The sequence below is a fragment of the Lethenteron reissneri genome, chromosome 24, assembly GCF_015708825.2.
Source record: "Lethenteron reissneri isolate LAM-NWPU_2019-01 chromosome 24, ASM1570882v1, whole genome shotgun sequence".
Classification (NCBI taxonomy): Eukaryota; Metazoa; Chordata; class Hyperoartia; order Petromyzontiformes; family Petromyzontidae; genus Lethenteron; species Lethenteron reissneri.
This window is the reverse complement of record NC_083802.1, coordinates 6947425-6963457: the sequence shown is the minus strand read 5'-3', so window position 1 is coordinate 6963457 and position 16033 is coordinate 6947425. Positions and strand designations below refer to the sequence as shown.

At 47.0% G+C, this 16033-nt stretch overlaps 1 protein-coding gene across 1 annotated transcript in view; it reads right to left on the bottom strand.

Moving 5' to 3' along the window:
* LOC133346473 (lipoxygenase homology domain-containing protein 1-like) overlaps positions 1 to 16033 on the bottom strand; it is a 121404-nt gene that overhangs the window by 28904 nt on the left and 76467 nt on the right. Inside the window, 5 exon segments of the mRNA XM_061558084.1 lie at positions 3567 to 3752; positions 10172 to 10380; positions 11272 to 11416; positions 13991 to 14206; positions 15671 to 15825. Of these exon segments, the coding sequence (XP_061414068.1) occupies positions 3567 to 3752; positions 10172 to 10380; positions 11272 to 11416; positions 13991 to 14206; positions 15671 to 15825 (911 nt within the window).

Sequence of the window (16033 nt, the reverse complement as noted above, 5' to 3'; positions counted from 1 at the left end):
CCCACCCCTTCCCCGTCCCCTCATTATTTTATGAATTGTCAATGTTGGGGTCTTGTTGATTCAACAATCGATTATTTTCTTTGACAGTGCAGGGATTACTGCACCTTCTAGTGGCTGTGGGGTGTACGTGACCCAATGACATGCAACATATACCGATTAAAAACTATTAATTCTCAAGGGGCATTATTGTATGCATGCATCATGAGCGTAGGTATCTATCATAACCAAGGCTACGATGTTGTCACTGGAGGTCACGGCGGTCACGGAAATCGTGAATTTTAATCAAATCTGTACAATATTGGAGATGGCTGTTAAAACGTACGAGACCATGGCACTTCCAGGGCTGCACTCAAGGGGAAAAGCGGCACGAGCAACCACAAGCAATCGGCCTGCGGAGATACCCAGAGAGACATGGAGACACACACACAGTGAAACAACAACAGTCACCATTTGCCACTAAGTGGCGGTGATGTCACCACGGTGATTGTGCCAGGTCAGGTCCACTGTCAAGCCATGTGAAATGTCAAAGCGTTGCTGACGGGAGGTTGCGGAACAGACCCAGGTGCCATGGGTTGACTGAGATGACTGGCAGATGCACCAGCTGTGCCCCCTACTGTGCCAACTTTTTGTGTTTTAGCCACCCAGTGCTCCGCTTCTTGGTGTGATCGTTGCTCCTCTGCCCTCCATTGTTTTTGGAGGGCGACTGCCTCCAAGAGCCCAGTCGAGTCCTTCATGAGATGTACAAACAGACATGGAGACACACAGAAATGCACAGAACCACAGAGATACAAAAGACTAAAGATCCCCACTATAGACTTCACATATTGTTGGGGCAAGAGCTGTTAGCGAGGCCAGAATGGCACACGATGGTGTGGGTGACTAGCACCACGCCCAACCGCCTTTGTCTCCCTGGTGGCGATGTTTACACACCACACCAAGTACTCACTTCAGGCTGAGTCGACCTAGGGGAGGCCCAGAACCGGTTCAAATAATCGTCACCGGTGTTGGCCTTGAGCGCGAATCGAACTCGGGTCGCACAGCGCTAACCACTACACTACTGCTCCCCACAGAGATATATACACACACACACTGAGACACTGAGATATACACAAAAATACACAGTCATAGAGATACACAAAGACAAAAGACACAAAGATACACACACAGCCACGGAGATGCACACAGAGACACGTAGACACACACAGAAAGGCAGAGAGACAGTAACACACACACACGGAGATGCACGAACACATGGAGATGCACACACGCATAGGGAACACGGAGATACATGCACAGCCATGGAGACACGGACAAACACGCACAAAGGAAGCACCACGCTTTATTTATTTAAATAAAGGGGGTGGGTGCGATGGCACCCCCCACCTTATTCCGTGACCTTCCAGTGGATGTTTTTTCACCCCCACACACACCAAGTCTGTGAATTTCACTTCAACTTATCGTGACCAAATTGTGAACCATAAGGAAAATCGATTAATCGATTTCAGAGTCTGAATATTTATTTATCCTGGAGAAATCCGATGAGCTATGAAGCTTTTATCACAGAGGCTGCATGCATATTATCCACGCCGACGAGCAATCCTTCCCTCTCCCCTGCCAAGGGCTCATATGAGCAGTGGAGGGGGGGGGGCGAGATTCTTTGACTTTGAATTTCCTCTGCTGGAAGAGACAATGCAGAGGAGTGAACATTCGCGAGCAGGCGATCAGCGAGAATGCGGAATGATGACGAAGGAGGACTCGTGTCAGGCGAAGATGAATCGCAGTTTTGTACCGGGGTCGGTGGAAATGATGTGTCCACAGGATGGGTCGAGAAACAAAGTTAAAATCTTGAGAGCAGAACAGGAGAAAATATCCCGCTCATATTCACCACGGCATTTATACTTAGACCGCAGAGTGTTATGGAGAAAGCTGTACAGTAGAAACCATCCGAGCACGCAACGGGAATCGTGGATAATTTGTGGTGTCATTGACAGAAATGGGAATTTTCTCAATGATTTATTCTAAATGTGTGTTTTTTACCACAGAGTGTATTAAATGACAGATATTTGATGATGCTGATGATAATTCTGATGATGATGATTATGACAATGATATGATGATGATGATGATCATGATACTGCCGGTCTTGGTGATAATGATGCTGCTGATTACTTTGCTCCTGTTGTTGATGATGATGCTAATGATACTGCTGTTGATGCTGCTGGTGATGATAATCATGCTGCTGATAATAATGACGTTGCTGTTGCTGATGACAATGATGCTGCTGCTGTTGCTGATGATAATGATGGTGCTGCTGCTGATGATAATAATATCTATTAGGCTACAGAAAAGCGTATTCTGTAACTGTGAGTCAAAGTATGAATGTAGACCTCAAAGAGCAAGCCTTAAACCTGCCCAAAAAAATGGAACTTCCTTTGCACCAAGGCCTGTGACAATCATTCACCACAGGCCACCCTCCCCCACAGGCAGCAAACACTTCCTGAGGCAAAGCATTGGCGAGTTCCCTTAATCCAGCTCTGCACAAATGACGAGGATGGTCGTGACAGAGGCAGGAGAACGAGTATTCTCCCGATTACGCGTGTGAGTGTGGGGAGCGGTGGCGCACCGGTTAGCTCACTGCAGTATCAATTCAATTCCCGGCCACAGCATAAAACGGTGGCGAGTTGGTACGAGCAGCAATCGTGAGCCTCCCCTAGGTTGACTCAGCCTTAGATGGTGACATGGTGTGTGCGTAAACATCAGCGATGGGGAGACAAAGACAAGGTGTTGACCACACCACGATCTTGTGCATCATGCAAGCCTTAATAGGTGCTCACAAACTTGCTACTAAGATAAATGAGGCCACAATTGCAATCACAATTTAACTTTTTGTAGTCTTGTTTTCACCATTTAATTGGCATTGTTTTTTACTGTATAGTTTCGTCCATTTGTGTAATTTTGCCAGCTTAACTTCCCGAAAGGTGATGGAATATTTGCATCTCATTTGTATAAACCATCAATAATTTATTCTCATGTCCAAAATTGTATCCTGTATCTTGAACTTGGGAATATATTTTAATCGATTACGGTAATCAATACATAATTGAATGCCTAAAAAGCAAAGGGTCATGGTCTCGGTGGCTCACAGCCAACACCAGTGACAATTATCTGAACCGGTCCTGGGCCTCATCGAGGTCGACTCAGCCTCAAATGACTACGTTGTTGCGATGTGAAAAAACATTGCCACTAGGGAGACAAAGGCGGTTGCGCGTGGTGCTGGCCACCCACCCCTTTGCGTGCCGTTCTGACCTTCATAGGTGCTGCTGCTCGCTAACAGCACTTGCCCCAACAGTCTGCCAAGTCTACACGGGGAACATTGTCCTGTCTTGCAGGGGTTAGCGTGCTGCACTACGAACCCGGGCCCTTGGCTGGTCGACCACGTGTGCGCTACTTGTGACAACCTTGCACTCTCTTGTTTTCCGGACAATTTTTTTTCTTCATATTTTACAGCGCATCCCACTCGCCACATGCCCCCCCACCCCCCTCGCTAGCTAGGGGCGAGGCAGCACCTTGGGCGTGAGCGAGATGCACTCGGCGTCCAGCACGCTGAAGACGCGCGCCGTGAGGCCGTCACCGCGGTCCTTGGCCAGCCAGCAGCGGCACTGGAAGACGTAGCGCAGGCCCCGCGTGGGCACGAGCAGCGAGAACTCCTCCACGAACCAGCAGCTCTCCGGGGTGACGCCGTCATGGCCCAGCTGTTTACGGAGGTGCCGCCGATGACGACGACGCGGCAGGGAGACCCGGGAGGAGCGGGCGTGGACGAGAGCAGTCAAACAACAGCGACACCCAAATTAGAGCGCTGTGTCTGGCCAAGGAGGCAATTCAACAGCCAGGAATACAAATTAAAAAACGTGCACGTACAGTCAACTCTCAATTATTCGGTTCGTTTGGAGGAAGGGTGGGCCAGATAAAAAGAAAAAACACGCGTAATGGTATACAAACAATCCATTATTTGCTTACATAGAATGAGGATAAAGACATCGAATGTTGTCAGTTTGTATTGCTCATTAAAGCAATCGGTTTGCTTGCTGACTTGTTTGTGGCCACGTGGCGGTGGCCAACGAGTCCACTGATCCTCTGCGAGTGAGAGGAGCAGCGAATAATGAGACCAAAACAATATTTTATTTTAATTTTTTTTGCTCAAGCTCAGATAATCGAAGGCCGAGGTATGAGACTCGGGTGATGGGGGTTCGGAATGCAGTGTGATCGCAGCCGTGCCACCCCTGCATGCACATCGTGTACAAATATAAATGCATTGTCAGTGGTTAAGCCTATTTTCCAGGAAGATCTTGTAATACTTGAAACAAAGGGTCATTATCATTATTATGGGAGCTTAAAAGATTCAGGCTGGGACAAATGTAATGCTATTCCTGCCAAACCCTCGGCAAGTCCTTCGTTAGCGAATATCAGATGAAGTTTCATGATCGTTCGGGTGAGACAATGCATTCTTGCAAAGACACTTGGCAGTGATGAAACTGGAGATGCAAAGGGCAAAAGGTTCCTGATAATGACGTGGCTATGGCCACACTGGGAACATCTGTTTTCATGCATTAAGAGTTTTATTAACAAAAACACAACATTTTACAAGTATCAATGGGACTATTTTGCTTCGAATGGGAATATTTCTTGGGTCATAAAACCAGCGGTACATGCAGTGCAGAGACAAATGCTGCAGCAGCGTGTGTGAAGCATGTACTGCAAGCCATACTTGCATCGTCCCTATCTCTGCAGAGCACGCCTCGGTTTCACAAACAGAGGCAAGAGTACCTCTAGGTGCTGTGCAGTCATAGCAAGGAAATGAACGATGATGCTGGGTGAAGATATTAGCAGATGTCCTACTCCTTTTATGTACCAAACCACACTGACCGGTGTGGTGAAGTATGGTCAAGCAACCCCATGACGCACATGGCCTAGGGATGCCTTGATCCAGCAGTGGATAAGCAATGATCTGATTATTATTAATATAATTGTATGCATTTACATAGATGGACATTAACAACCAAAATGGACAAAGGTGTCTGCAAGCATGGAGAGAGGAATACCTGGAATGACACTGAGAGACATTCAGAGAATATACGCCAGGTTAAAGACAACATATTGACTGTTAAGAAAGGTGTGCTTGGGGCAAGGTGTGTCGCAAGATCGTCAGCGGTTGAGGCTAACATCAGACTGGTCGCCAAAGGAGGGCACAAGTGTGCGGGGGGACATCCATAACACGGACATGGAGTGATGAGATCAGATCACGTGTAGGAGGTAGATGAAGTGTTACATAGCAGGATGTGAGTGAGACCAGGGCTCATGATGATATAACAATCCGGGCAAGCCAGTCCGTGACGAAAGCCTACATTTAGTTAAGGGGTTTGACTTTACAAAGAACTGTGCGCGTGGAAACATGCACACACACAAAAGACAAAAATCCCCGGTAAAGGCTCGAACAGACTGTTTTGGACAAGTGCTGTTAGCAAGCACCTATGAAGGCTGGAAAAGCATAAAGAGGATCGGTGGCCAACGCTATACCTGGCCGTCTTTGTCTCCTTGTTACTGATGTTGACACAGCCCCACTAGGGACTCATATAAGGCTGAGCCGATCTAGGGGAGGCCCAGAACTGATTGAAATATTTGCCACTGTTTTCATTGGCCACGAGCAGGAATTGAACTCAGGTTGCCACCTACTCCCTTAAGTATCTACTCACATATGGTCGCACACACTGGGTGGATCATGTGTTCTTACACCAACACACAAGCGTTCTAATGCATGCGGAATAGCCCTGGTAAGCAGCATGCCGTTAATCTTTATACGTGTATAAATATATAACCGTTTACTCAGGAAGGAAGTGTAGTAAGTTGTTTCGCAATTGGTTTAGGGGGTTTTTTTTCTTCTGAAAACATGTGAAGTGTCCTTGGACGGACAGATGGATGGATGGACAAAAGATTTACAGGGCACAGCCATGAGTAGCTTATCAGCTCCCTTAGAGTCAGTGTCTGCCTGCTCAAATGAGTAATGGGGCAGCTCTTATCTCTGGTGGCTGCCCTGAGCCAGAAAAAAAAATCCAAATTCCTGCGACAGGGCCCAAGCACTCTCCTGTTGGCAAAGGTGCAGCGCTGTGAGAGTATATCCCTCCACCAGAGTGAGCACCTCGAGAAGGTAGTTCTCCATCCCAGGTATCTTCGAAGAGATGGGCGGACACACACTTTACCCTCACAACACGTGACGTGTAGAACGATGAACTATGGCGTGTTTATTTATGCTGCCGGGTCGACGAGGTGGGAGGATTTAAAACGCTTTCCCATTGTTTCAACTACCACGCTGGGAGATTGAACCGGTAGCCACTAGATTGCAAGTCCAGTGTGCTAGCCATTACACCACGGCAACTCTCCTGTTGACGTTCCAGAATTTTTGGTTCTTTTATTGGCTCGAGAGGAATGAAAAGCTGAGTTAGTCCCCCCCCCCCCCCCCCAACAAACACTCTGACCACAGCGCATACACCAAAATATGCACGCATTATTTAGTAAGGTTAATGTCAGTGCAGAGGCTGTCCTAGAAACCTTTTATCTAAAAATCTTCAGCAATAACATTCTGACGGCTAAGAAGAGCAAATCAAGATAGCATCGGCTGTTGATTAATGTTTCTGAAAACACTGCAGACTGCAAAGTCTCAGGTAAACAAAAGCAGCCGGCGTTTGTCACCGTTTCGCACTTTCGGTTTGCACGGTTTGCTACGTATGGTGAGAAAAAAGTTCGACATACAAACGCTCCTAAGAGTGAGGATAAATGAGCACATTGAGCAGTATTCCACGCATCTAAAGTCACGTGGCACAAACTCAGAGAGGACTGAACCAGCCAGTATTGGTGTTGGTGGAAAGAGATTGTTTATTTTATTTCCTAAGCATAGGCCACACAGGTCCTATACCACAATGCAGCCAGAAATTATAAATAACTTTCACCATAAACACCTGCCCAAGGATTCCACAGTAAGACCCTTGTAGGACAGACAACTCAACAGTGTGAATGAGCTCAGGCTCACTGATGATGTGATGCTGCTAGATCATGAGCAAGTAGACACCATGGCCAGTCCCAGTGATGCCAGCACACCAAGCCATCACTTTATTTCCTTCGGCCAAATCTCGTAACTTTAGCACTCCTTAGCACATCGACATGCAAAGTATTCTAATGTCTGCTCTTACAGTTCCCACCACCTCACTTTTAAGAAGACTCTTATAGTGTTCATGTGGAGAGACAGAAATATGAAGGAAACATTGCCGATCTATTTCGTTATTTAAATACAAATCACTTTACGTCTTCCCCTCGGTTACAAACCACTGGGTGCCCACTTCTCTGCAGCTCTTAGCAATCCGCCCTTCTCCATCCTACACATCCATCCTTATTTACACAACCTCCTCTTCCTAATTACACGTATGAGGCTTGATTAAAAAAAAACTGTCATTTTTATTTGACGTTCTCCTTAAACACTCTGATGGCAGCCATCTTATTCACAGCCAACTTCTTCTACATTGAAACACTTTTCTGAGCGCTCCTACCACTTCTGCAAATGCCTCTGGCCACCCTCTGTTGCGAATCTCTAAAGTATCGCTTTCGTGTTTGAAATCAACGTTGGATTGTCATCAAGCCTCCTTCCTTTTCAGAGCAGTTTTTATTTAAATTTTGTGAGCAGGGCAAGATTTAAAACTGTGCAGTTGAGGAGAGTTTGAGGGGTGGCCAAGGACTTTGATGGTCCTGCTTGGCCAAAAACTGCCACTCACAAAGGACAGTGTGTGCTGATGCACAGTCATCGTTATGATGTCCTGGAACAGAGTTGGATAATTCTCAGCATTTGTATTGAGATCCTGGCACACACTGGCACGAAGCAGTTATTCCTCGGATGTAGGAAGTCATTGTAATGGTTGTACTGTGCAGGCCTGTCGTGCACCACTAAAATGACAAGGTGTAGTTTGGATACTGGTAGTGCACGATCACACCATTCTATTGCAATCTACAGCAACAGTTCAACTTCATTACTGAAGACATCAACATTATATATATATAAAACAGTCTTGGAACTTTTGATCAAACCTCAGATAATGCTTCTTGCCATGATCTATTCTGCATGTCCAAGTTGCTTCCCCTTTTTGCCATGGATTGCTGCCTTTGTTTGAGTGCAACTCTTTTGAAATTTCAGATGCCTTTTTTTCCTATTATCCTTGTGAAAAGTTTGGCTTTCTGACACAACTATTGATATGAAAAGAGACGTTGCCGTTGCCTCACCCAGCTCTTCACACTGAAGTGGATTTTATCGTCCATATGAAACCATCTCTGGTTACACGATGCTTCTAATGGCTATCTCACAACCCCCTGCATTATGCCTATTACTATCCAAATACTGTACACCCAATTCTTTGAACTAAACTTGATTTTATTTTACCAGGTAAAGCACACTGAGCTATGTAGCTCTTTTTCAGAACGGACCTGGCCACAAATGATAGCCCAATGAAGTGGCTTATCATTTGAAGATTTATAGCAGCCAAATACTCTAAACGCATGATTCTAAACGTCGAGGGGAAAACCGGAGGACCAAAAGAAAAATCCACGCGACCACGGGGAGAACATGCACATTCCAAATATACAGCCATCATCAGGGTCGGGATCGATCCCACGACCTCCTGTACACCGGTGAGGTAGTTAACATCTCGCCACCGCAGCGCCGCTATCTCTGTACCCTCACCGTCTACCGACACCTCTGATAAAGCTGTGCAAGGTCTTTCCCCAACTAATGCCATCAGTGTTATTCTTGGAAAGCTCAACTAAGGACAATGTGTCCAGTCTCAGTCCTTAAAAATTGCCAAACGCTGCAAGGCCCTGCCCAAGCGCCTGCATTCTCCGCATAATCCAAAGCTCTAGAGGGCAAATGACCCACTGCGATTCTTGTGTTTTCACTGTCCCTACATTACCCATGGCTTTAGTAATGATAAGGAAATGTTAGTGATTGCAGTGGTGAAGTGTTTTCAGCCTGTATATACACCATGGCAACATAGTGCCTTATGTTTCGCTACGTATTATTGGAGAAGTGATGTTTGTTTAAATAATCTAGTCTGTTATTAAATCGTTGGAGGGAGTCCAAAATACAGACAGCATGATCGTTCTATGGGAGGATCATAAATGTTGATGTGCATTGTTTTTATTTTATATTTTATCACAGTTACTGAGCAAAGGGTCCAAAAGCCAAAAACCTCAAGTGACCAGCAACAAACAGCACAATTCAAAGTGTAACGGAGAGGAGTTAGTACGTTCTATGGAACATGTCCATGTGCACATCGTGTTAAAAAGAGTGGAGTTAGTTTTCCTTAGCTTTTTAGGAAACTATGGGTGGAATATTTAAATGTTGAACTTCTTTTACACCGTACGGATGTACGGAGGACAACAAACTAAACACAAAAACCAGTTCTATAGAAATTCGTTTTCAATCCAGTGGCTTCTATAATATCGGAAGAGCATTCCAGGTGACCGCAGACGCGCACCTGAGTGGTGGTGGTGCGGCTGCTGGAAGGAGCGTGTTTTGCGGTTGCTCTTGTCGTTAATAAAAGCTTCGTTGTCGTTACCAGACCATCTTGCAGTACAGTTAGTAAGGTAACCAGTGTGGGAATAGACCGACGGTTTATTTAAGTGAGCAAAGTTATGAGAACTTTACAAAACGAGACGTTGGGGAGGAAATTCTAAGTCGAGCAGTTCAAGGAAAGGCGCAATGAGACACGTGATTTGACCTGTCGCGTGGCTCCTGAAACATGTTGGAAGAATCAATGTGTGAAGTCAGTGCGAACAGTAACCATGGTGGTGGCGATAGAAGCTTAGAGTATTTGGCTGCTATAAATGTCCACGTGATAAGCCACTTCGTTGAGCCTTCATGTGTGGCCAGGTCACTTCTGAAAAAGAGCTTGATAGCTCAGTGGGCCTTATCTAGTAAAAATATAAAATATTTTACAGTTATACTTTTAGAAGAGCGATAACGAGGCGACTGACCGCCAGCAAGCATCTGCCTGGAGTGAATCAGTGAAAGTGCTCGACCGTCGTTGCGTCTGATCGGCGTGTGCCACGCTGCGCCCGGCACCAACGGCGTCCGCACCTCCACGCTGCGCAGCATGCCCACGTCGCGCCCCACCAGGCGGTAGCTCTGCGCGCGGTCGGGCGCGAAGCCCAGCCTCCCGTCGGTGGAGTCGAGCCAGAGGCGACGCGTGCGTTGCTTCCGTGCGCCCCGCATGATCACGTAGCCGCGGCTCGACGTGCCGTTGTCGCGGTTGGGGCCCGTGGTGACCGCCACGTGGTACGGGATCACTGCAAAATGCACGGCACGGTTGGGGACAGGGCGGAGCGCGGCGGGTAGAGCCACAGTGGCTAGATGTGAACTACTTCGCCCGGTATACAGGAGGTCGTGGGTTCGATCCCGATCCTGACACCTGGATATTTGGAGTTTGCATGTTCTCCCCGTGGTCACGTGGATTTTTCTCCAGGTCCTCCGGTTTTTTACTCTGCATTTAGAATTAACATCATGCGTTTAGAGTATTTGGCTGCGATATATCTCCACATGATACGCCACTTTATTGAGCTATAATTTGTGGCCAGGTCACTTCTGAAAAAAGAGCTATATAGCTCAGTGGGCCTTTCCTGGTAAAGTAGTAAATAAAACATTACCTGATGATGATTGCTTGTGTTGCAATCGAAACGTCGTGATCTATTATTTTTCTACCTACGTGACTTTACCGAAAGAACCTAAAAGTATGGATTCCTGCAGTCACGAAAGCTTCAAATCAAGATTAAAACATTAAAGGTGTGTAACAGGGCCTGGAGGAGGTGGTCGGCTAGGGTTGATAAAACAAGTACCAATTTCAGGGACAACGATTGTCTTGTGGGGACACTGGTCACCACCATAAGAATATGTAACTCTTATGTAGCCTCGTGGCTCCAGGTCAGAGGATCGAGCCCGTATCATTAACATCCTGGGTTCAAACCCAAGGTTTCCTCTTAATGGTCGCAGCCTGGTCAACAATGGCTGTATAAAAACATGTCGTCTGTCATATGAAAAAGGCGGCGAGATAAATTATATTTTTGCCAATTCAACTTGTCTATGGAACCCGCTGCCAGTGATCCTTGAGCGAGGGGGGTGTGAGTCACTCCCTTTGACAATGCTTTTCCCCCCAAGCTCCCTCCCGTTTCTCTGCGACTCACTGCTGGGATCCCACGTCTTCCCGGCTGAGCTTCGAGCGCGACGTTTGCACGATGTTTCCTCTTCCTCCTCGCTCTTGTCGCTCTCGTGAGACTCTGAGTCATCATCCCCCAAACCATCAGCGTCATTGCGAGAGCCCGCATAGCCCTACCATGGGAGTAGAGCGGGGAGGGGAGCCATGGGGGTAGAGCAGAGAGGGGAGCCATGGGGGTGGAAATGGGAGAATGGAGCATCGGAGGAGGGCCCACAGACACGCAGATTCTGATTAAAATATTGTCACTTCCTGAACAGAAAAACAGGAAGGGGAATATTTGGTGGAAGGGAATTATTTTATGATTCCAGAATTGTCACAGTTAGAGTTGGAGTCAAAGTGAATCCATGCTCAACTATTAATTGGCCTTAGCTCATTTCCATTGGTGGCCAGTGGTAGCAACTCCACATTACGGTGGCAGGAAATAACCATTATTGTAATTGTGCAAATCGATATACATTGTATTGACCCAGAGAGCATGATGGGCTCAGTTGAAGCATGCCTAACTCAAGGCATTGTTATACGCGCTACTAAGCCTTGTTACAGGGTCAAAACAAGAGGGTGTCACAATTCCTGCATGTTCAAGATTAAGAGCAAACGCCTTAAGCAATGTCCAGTGTTGGTGCAACAACCACAATGCCGATATGTAATGCATTTCTCTGCCATGACATGTTTAGCAATCTGGCATCCGGGGGATGGGGAGAGGCTGCTGTTAAGGATATTGACTCACAACTTAAAGTGTCACAAATTCATATTCTGGTCAGGGGTTGCAGCAGACGATATTCTCCGGCATGACGTCCCACTTTGAAGGCAATCAACAGTGGTTATCTAACGGATATACTCAGCCCTGCCATAGGAATGTGGCTTTTCCACAACTGGCCCAGGGATGCCAAAGGAGATGACCACCACCCCATTGCTTGTTTGAGCCGAGAGATACATTTGGTTTCTATTATAATACAATGACATTTATATACAGCGTAATAAAATTACTTTCCAGAAGGCAATCCATCACCTCGACGTCAGATAATTGCCTTCGGAAGATAACATCACAAAACGACTTTTGAAGTCACTTCAATAAGCCACTTATTCACACTTAACTGGCACATTTCCAGCAACAAATGATCCTGTAGAGAGTGCTTTGTCGCTAGACGATTAAACCATTTTGTTCAGTTCCTACAGCCAGAATGTGAAATATTAAGTAGAAAAAACCCAAACGAGTCTTTTTTTTTGTGCTGAAACGATCAACTTGAAAACCCAGCTCAATCGAGCGAGCCATCCGGAATGCACCCAAATGTCTATCCGATTTCAGGAGCTCATCAGGATTAAACCGTCGTTAGCACTGGGATGAAGTGACCTGCCCTAAAATACCAGGTGGCACAGACTTCAGGTGCATGCTGGCCAGGAGATGGAATTATAGCAATGGATTCTGGAATCCATCTACGTGGAGCTTTGAGTGTTAGCCCCTCATATGCACGGGGTTTCTCCAAGCAGTTGAGCGAGCGTCCTCCAGGACACACCACTTATGAAATAAACCGACCAAACGTCCTAATAATGCAGGATACTCCTGGACCAAAATTACTCTCGAGACTCAGGGAGGCTGTCCTGGGTTAAAGGGACAATTATTATGTTAATCGTTTATCAACCACGGATTGGCTGCCTGCATTTGAAAGGAAGCAGCTGTGTCGGCACATCGACATGGTATGAGCCACCTGACAAAACTCCGAGCAGGAAGACGCTTTTTTGATGTCGACACTTTAGCTCAAGTCTATGACGGACTGCCCCCAATGTTACACAACACTCTACAGTAGCTGTTCAACTCCGCATTTCAAGGATGTCTGTGTGTGTATTCTCAATCCCAAGCCGTGTCTGGTCGGTCAAGTTTTTCGCGGCTGTCACGAGGAGGCAAAGCACGTCACAAACGGCGTGTTTAAAATCATCAATGGAGCCATCTGGTTGTTTTCCGACTTCAACTTCTCTGATCAAACCCCCCCCTCCCACCCCGGGAGAGATATCGCTGCAAGGTCTGGGCAATGCAGAGGCCATCTGAGTTCTGATTCGAAGCACAATCCAACGTCCAAACCTAACCTTAAGCCTAACCCCATCTGGAAAAACAAAGAGTGAAATGTAAAGTAGACAGGTACAATGGACAAGACTCCTCCTTCTGCGCCGCCTCTGCTTCCCAACTCCCCCCCCTACCCCTTACTCACTGCTGGGCATCTCTAGACACTGTGGGTCGTCGTGGGAGTCTGGACATGCCCAACATGTTTATATTGTGGCCAAGCGGCACACTACAATATTTAGAAATACAATCCTGGTATTTCTGAGTCTGCGTGTGGCTCCCTTTAACAAGGTGACATAAATGCTGATTATGCTGTTGAACTTCTTTCGCACGGTGTGTTGTCAACCGTGCTGATCTGAGGTGCGGGCTAATCGGAGGGTGCTGCTGACAGATTCTTTAAATAGACAGTCGCGCACGAACAGTCAGCTCAGTAGCTAGTAGATGCTTCGGTTTAATTTAATTATAGTGAAGGAGAACTCCTCTTGTCTGCAACGAGGTTGGGGGGGGGAGGGGGTGTTGCGGGGGGTTGGCGAATTTCAGGGATCCTTTTTGTACTCAAACCAATAACCCCCCAGGGATCCATTCGCGAGTCGGACGCCCCAAAGCGTGGCCACGCCACCCAATCCGGCACCTTCGCGAAGAGCACGCGCTCGATAAGGCCGTCCTCGCGCTCGCGCGACAGCCAGCGCTCGCAGTGGAACACGATGGAGTCCTCCGCACCATCCTCCGCGTCGTACACCTCCACGCGGTCCAGCAGCCAGCCCGCGTGCAGCATGCTGTTGTCGTGCCGCACGCGGATCTTGCAGATGGTGCCCAGGTCCACGGCTTCCAGCGTGAACCTGTCCACCTGCGGCAGGGCGGTGTGGTCCGGGAGGAGAAGCCGGCACGACCAGCCGGTGGTCCGATTACTATGTCCGTAGCGGCACCAATTTAATCAATCGCGCTTGCTTGACCGCTGCCGAAGACCGACCGGATCTGTGTCCTCATTGTTGTTTCATACGCACGGGCTGAGTTAAACCAAGAGTTCGACCAAGAGGCAAATACATTCCTGTTTAAAGATTAACTGATAGACGAGGATTTCTCAAACTCTATTATGCGTGACACAACCGCAGTCTACCCTTCCGTGATTTTTTTCCTCTCCGATCAAATAAGATCAAGGTCTTCACAGGCCGCGTGCACCTGATAATTTCTGAAGACGTGACATAGAGAGTGTCTATCAATAGGTTTTCTCCTTTTATCTGGCAACAAAACAGTTGTGTTAAGATTTTAAAACACCAAACTGAAACCTTTTGCAAGGAATCATGTCTGCATTAACCACAATACTTGTGGTGAGAATGCAAACAAAAAACATACTCTGATAATCTCTGCATTGTCCTTGAAACTGATTGGTCCACACCAGAGAGAGTATCTGTGGTTAATGCAGAGATGATTCCTTGCAAAAAGTTTCAGTTTGGTGTTTTAACATCTTAATACAACTGTTTTGTTGCCATAAAAAGGGGAAAACCTCTTCTTATATTTTGACACTGGCAAAGGAGGTCCCATGATAGAGAAGTTGTCTATTTAAATTAAGAGCACTCTTTACGTTACGTCAGGTACACGTATGTACACGCACGTGCACACACAAGGTCTCTATCATCATGATTTTCTCGTGAATATGGTGAAGTGTTCATCTTTTGCTTATGTAACAATGCCAATGTAGTCCCTTGCTGCACGATTTAGAAGAACAAATTAGGGCAATTGTCACCGTTTTCTGTTGTAAAAAATATAATTATTTAAACATGAACACAGCTGACCACTGCTTCTCCTTGCCAGCAACTGGGATGCAAGTTCCAATTATATCACAGAGTGAGGTCACATGACTATATTAGGTTGTGTGCCCTGTAGACCAATCAATGTTCATCAAATACAGATGTATTAAACACAAACGATGATTTTTTTTTTATTGGCCAGACAGAACGCCATCACTCTAAACCATTTCTGTATCAGAGAACCAAAGTGGCTCACAATACATTATATATATACATAGACACAGCCTTCTGTCCTCCACTCCCATGTGGAACATGAGAGTTATTTCACAATACTTCACTGTGCTGGTCAGTGTGGGTCGTTGAAGGCGGGGAGCCATAGATATGGGAGCATAGAAGTACGGCGACAATGATGATGAGTAACCTATTATTGCTGTAAGGTGCATTTTAGCACCTTATACATGCTAATCCTTAACCTGCAAACCAGTGACAATTGCCCTAACACTACCCTGAGTGTTATCATTGCCTCTCGGTGCAATTGTTCTCAGTCGTGTGCCAGCCGTCACCTGTCCTCGCTCAAACTTGTTAGTGTTGGTCTCGGACTTGCTGAGCCGGCGCTCGCCCGTGTCCCCCAGGTCCCCGTAGATGGTGAGGAAGACGTTGGCGTCTGTCCCGGCTCCACGCACGTCGCTCGTGTGCACGCTCACCTTGTATGTCCGCACTGCAGCGGCGATGCAGGTGCGGGGTGGGGCGGACGCAGACACACACAGGGACACTGCTGGATAATGCATGGATGCTGGGGGAGGGGCAATAACGCACCCCTGCCAAGGTGGCCGAGTGGCTCACGCGAGATGAGGCTCGCATCAGAGGACTAGCTAAGCCAGGGTGGGGAACGTCCAGCACCCACGGGCCGTATAAGGCGCGCGAAA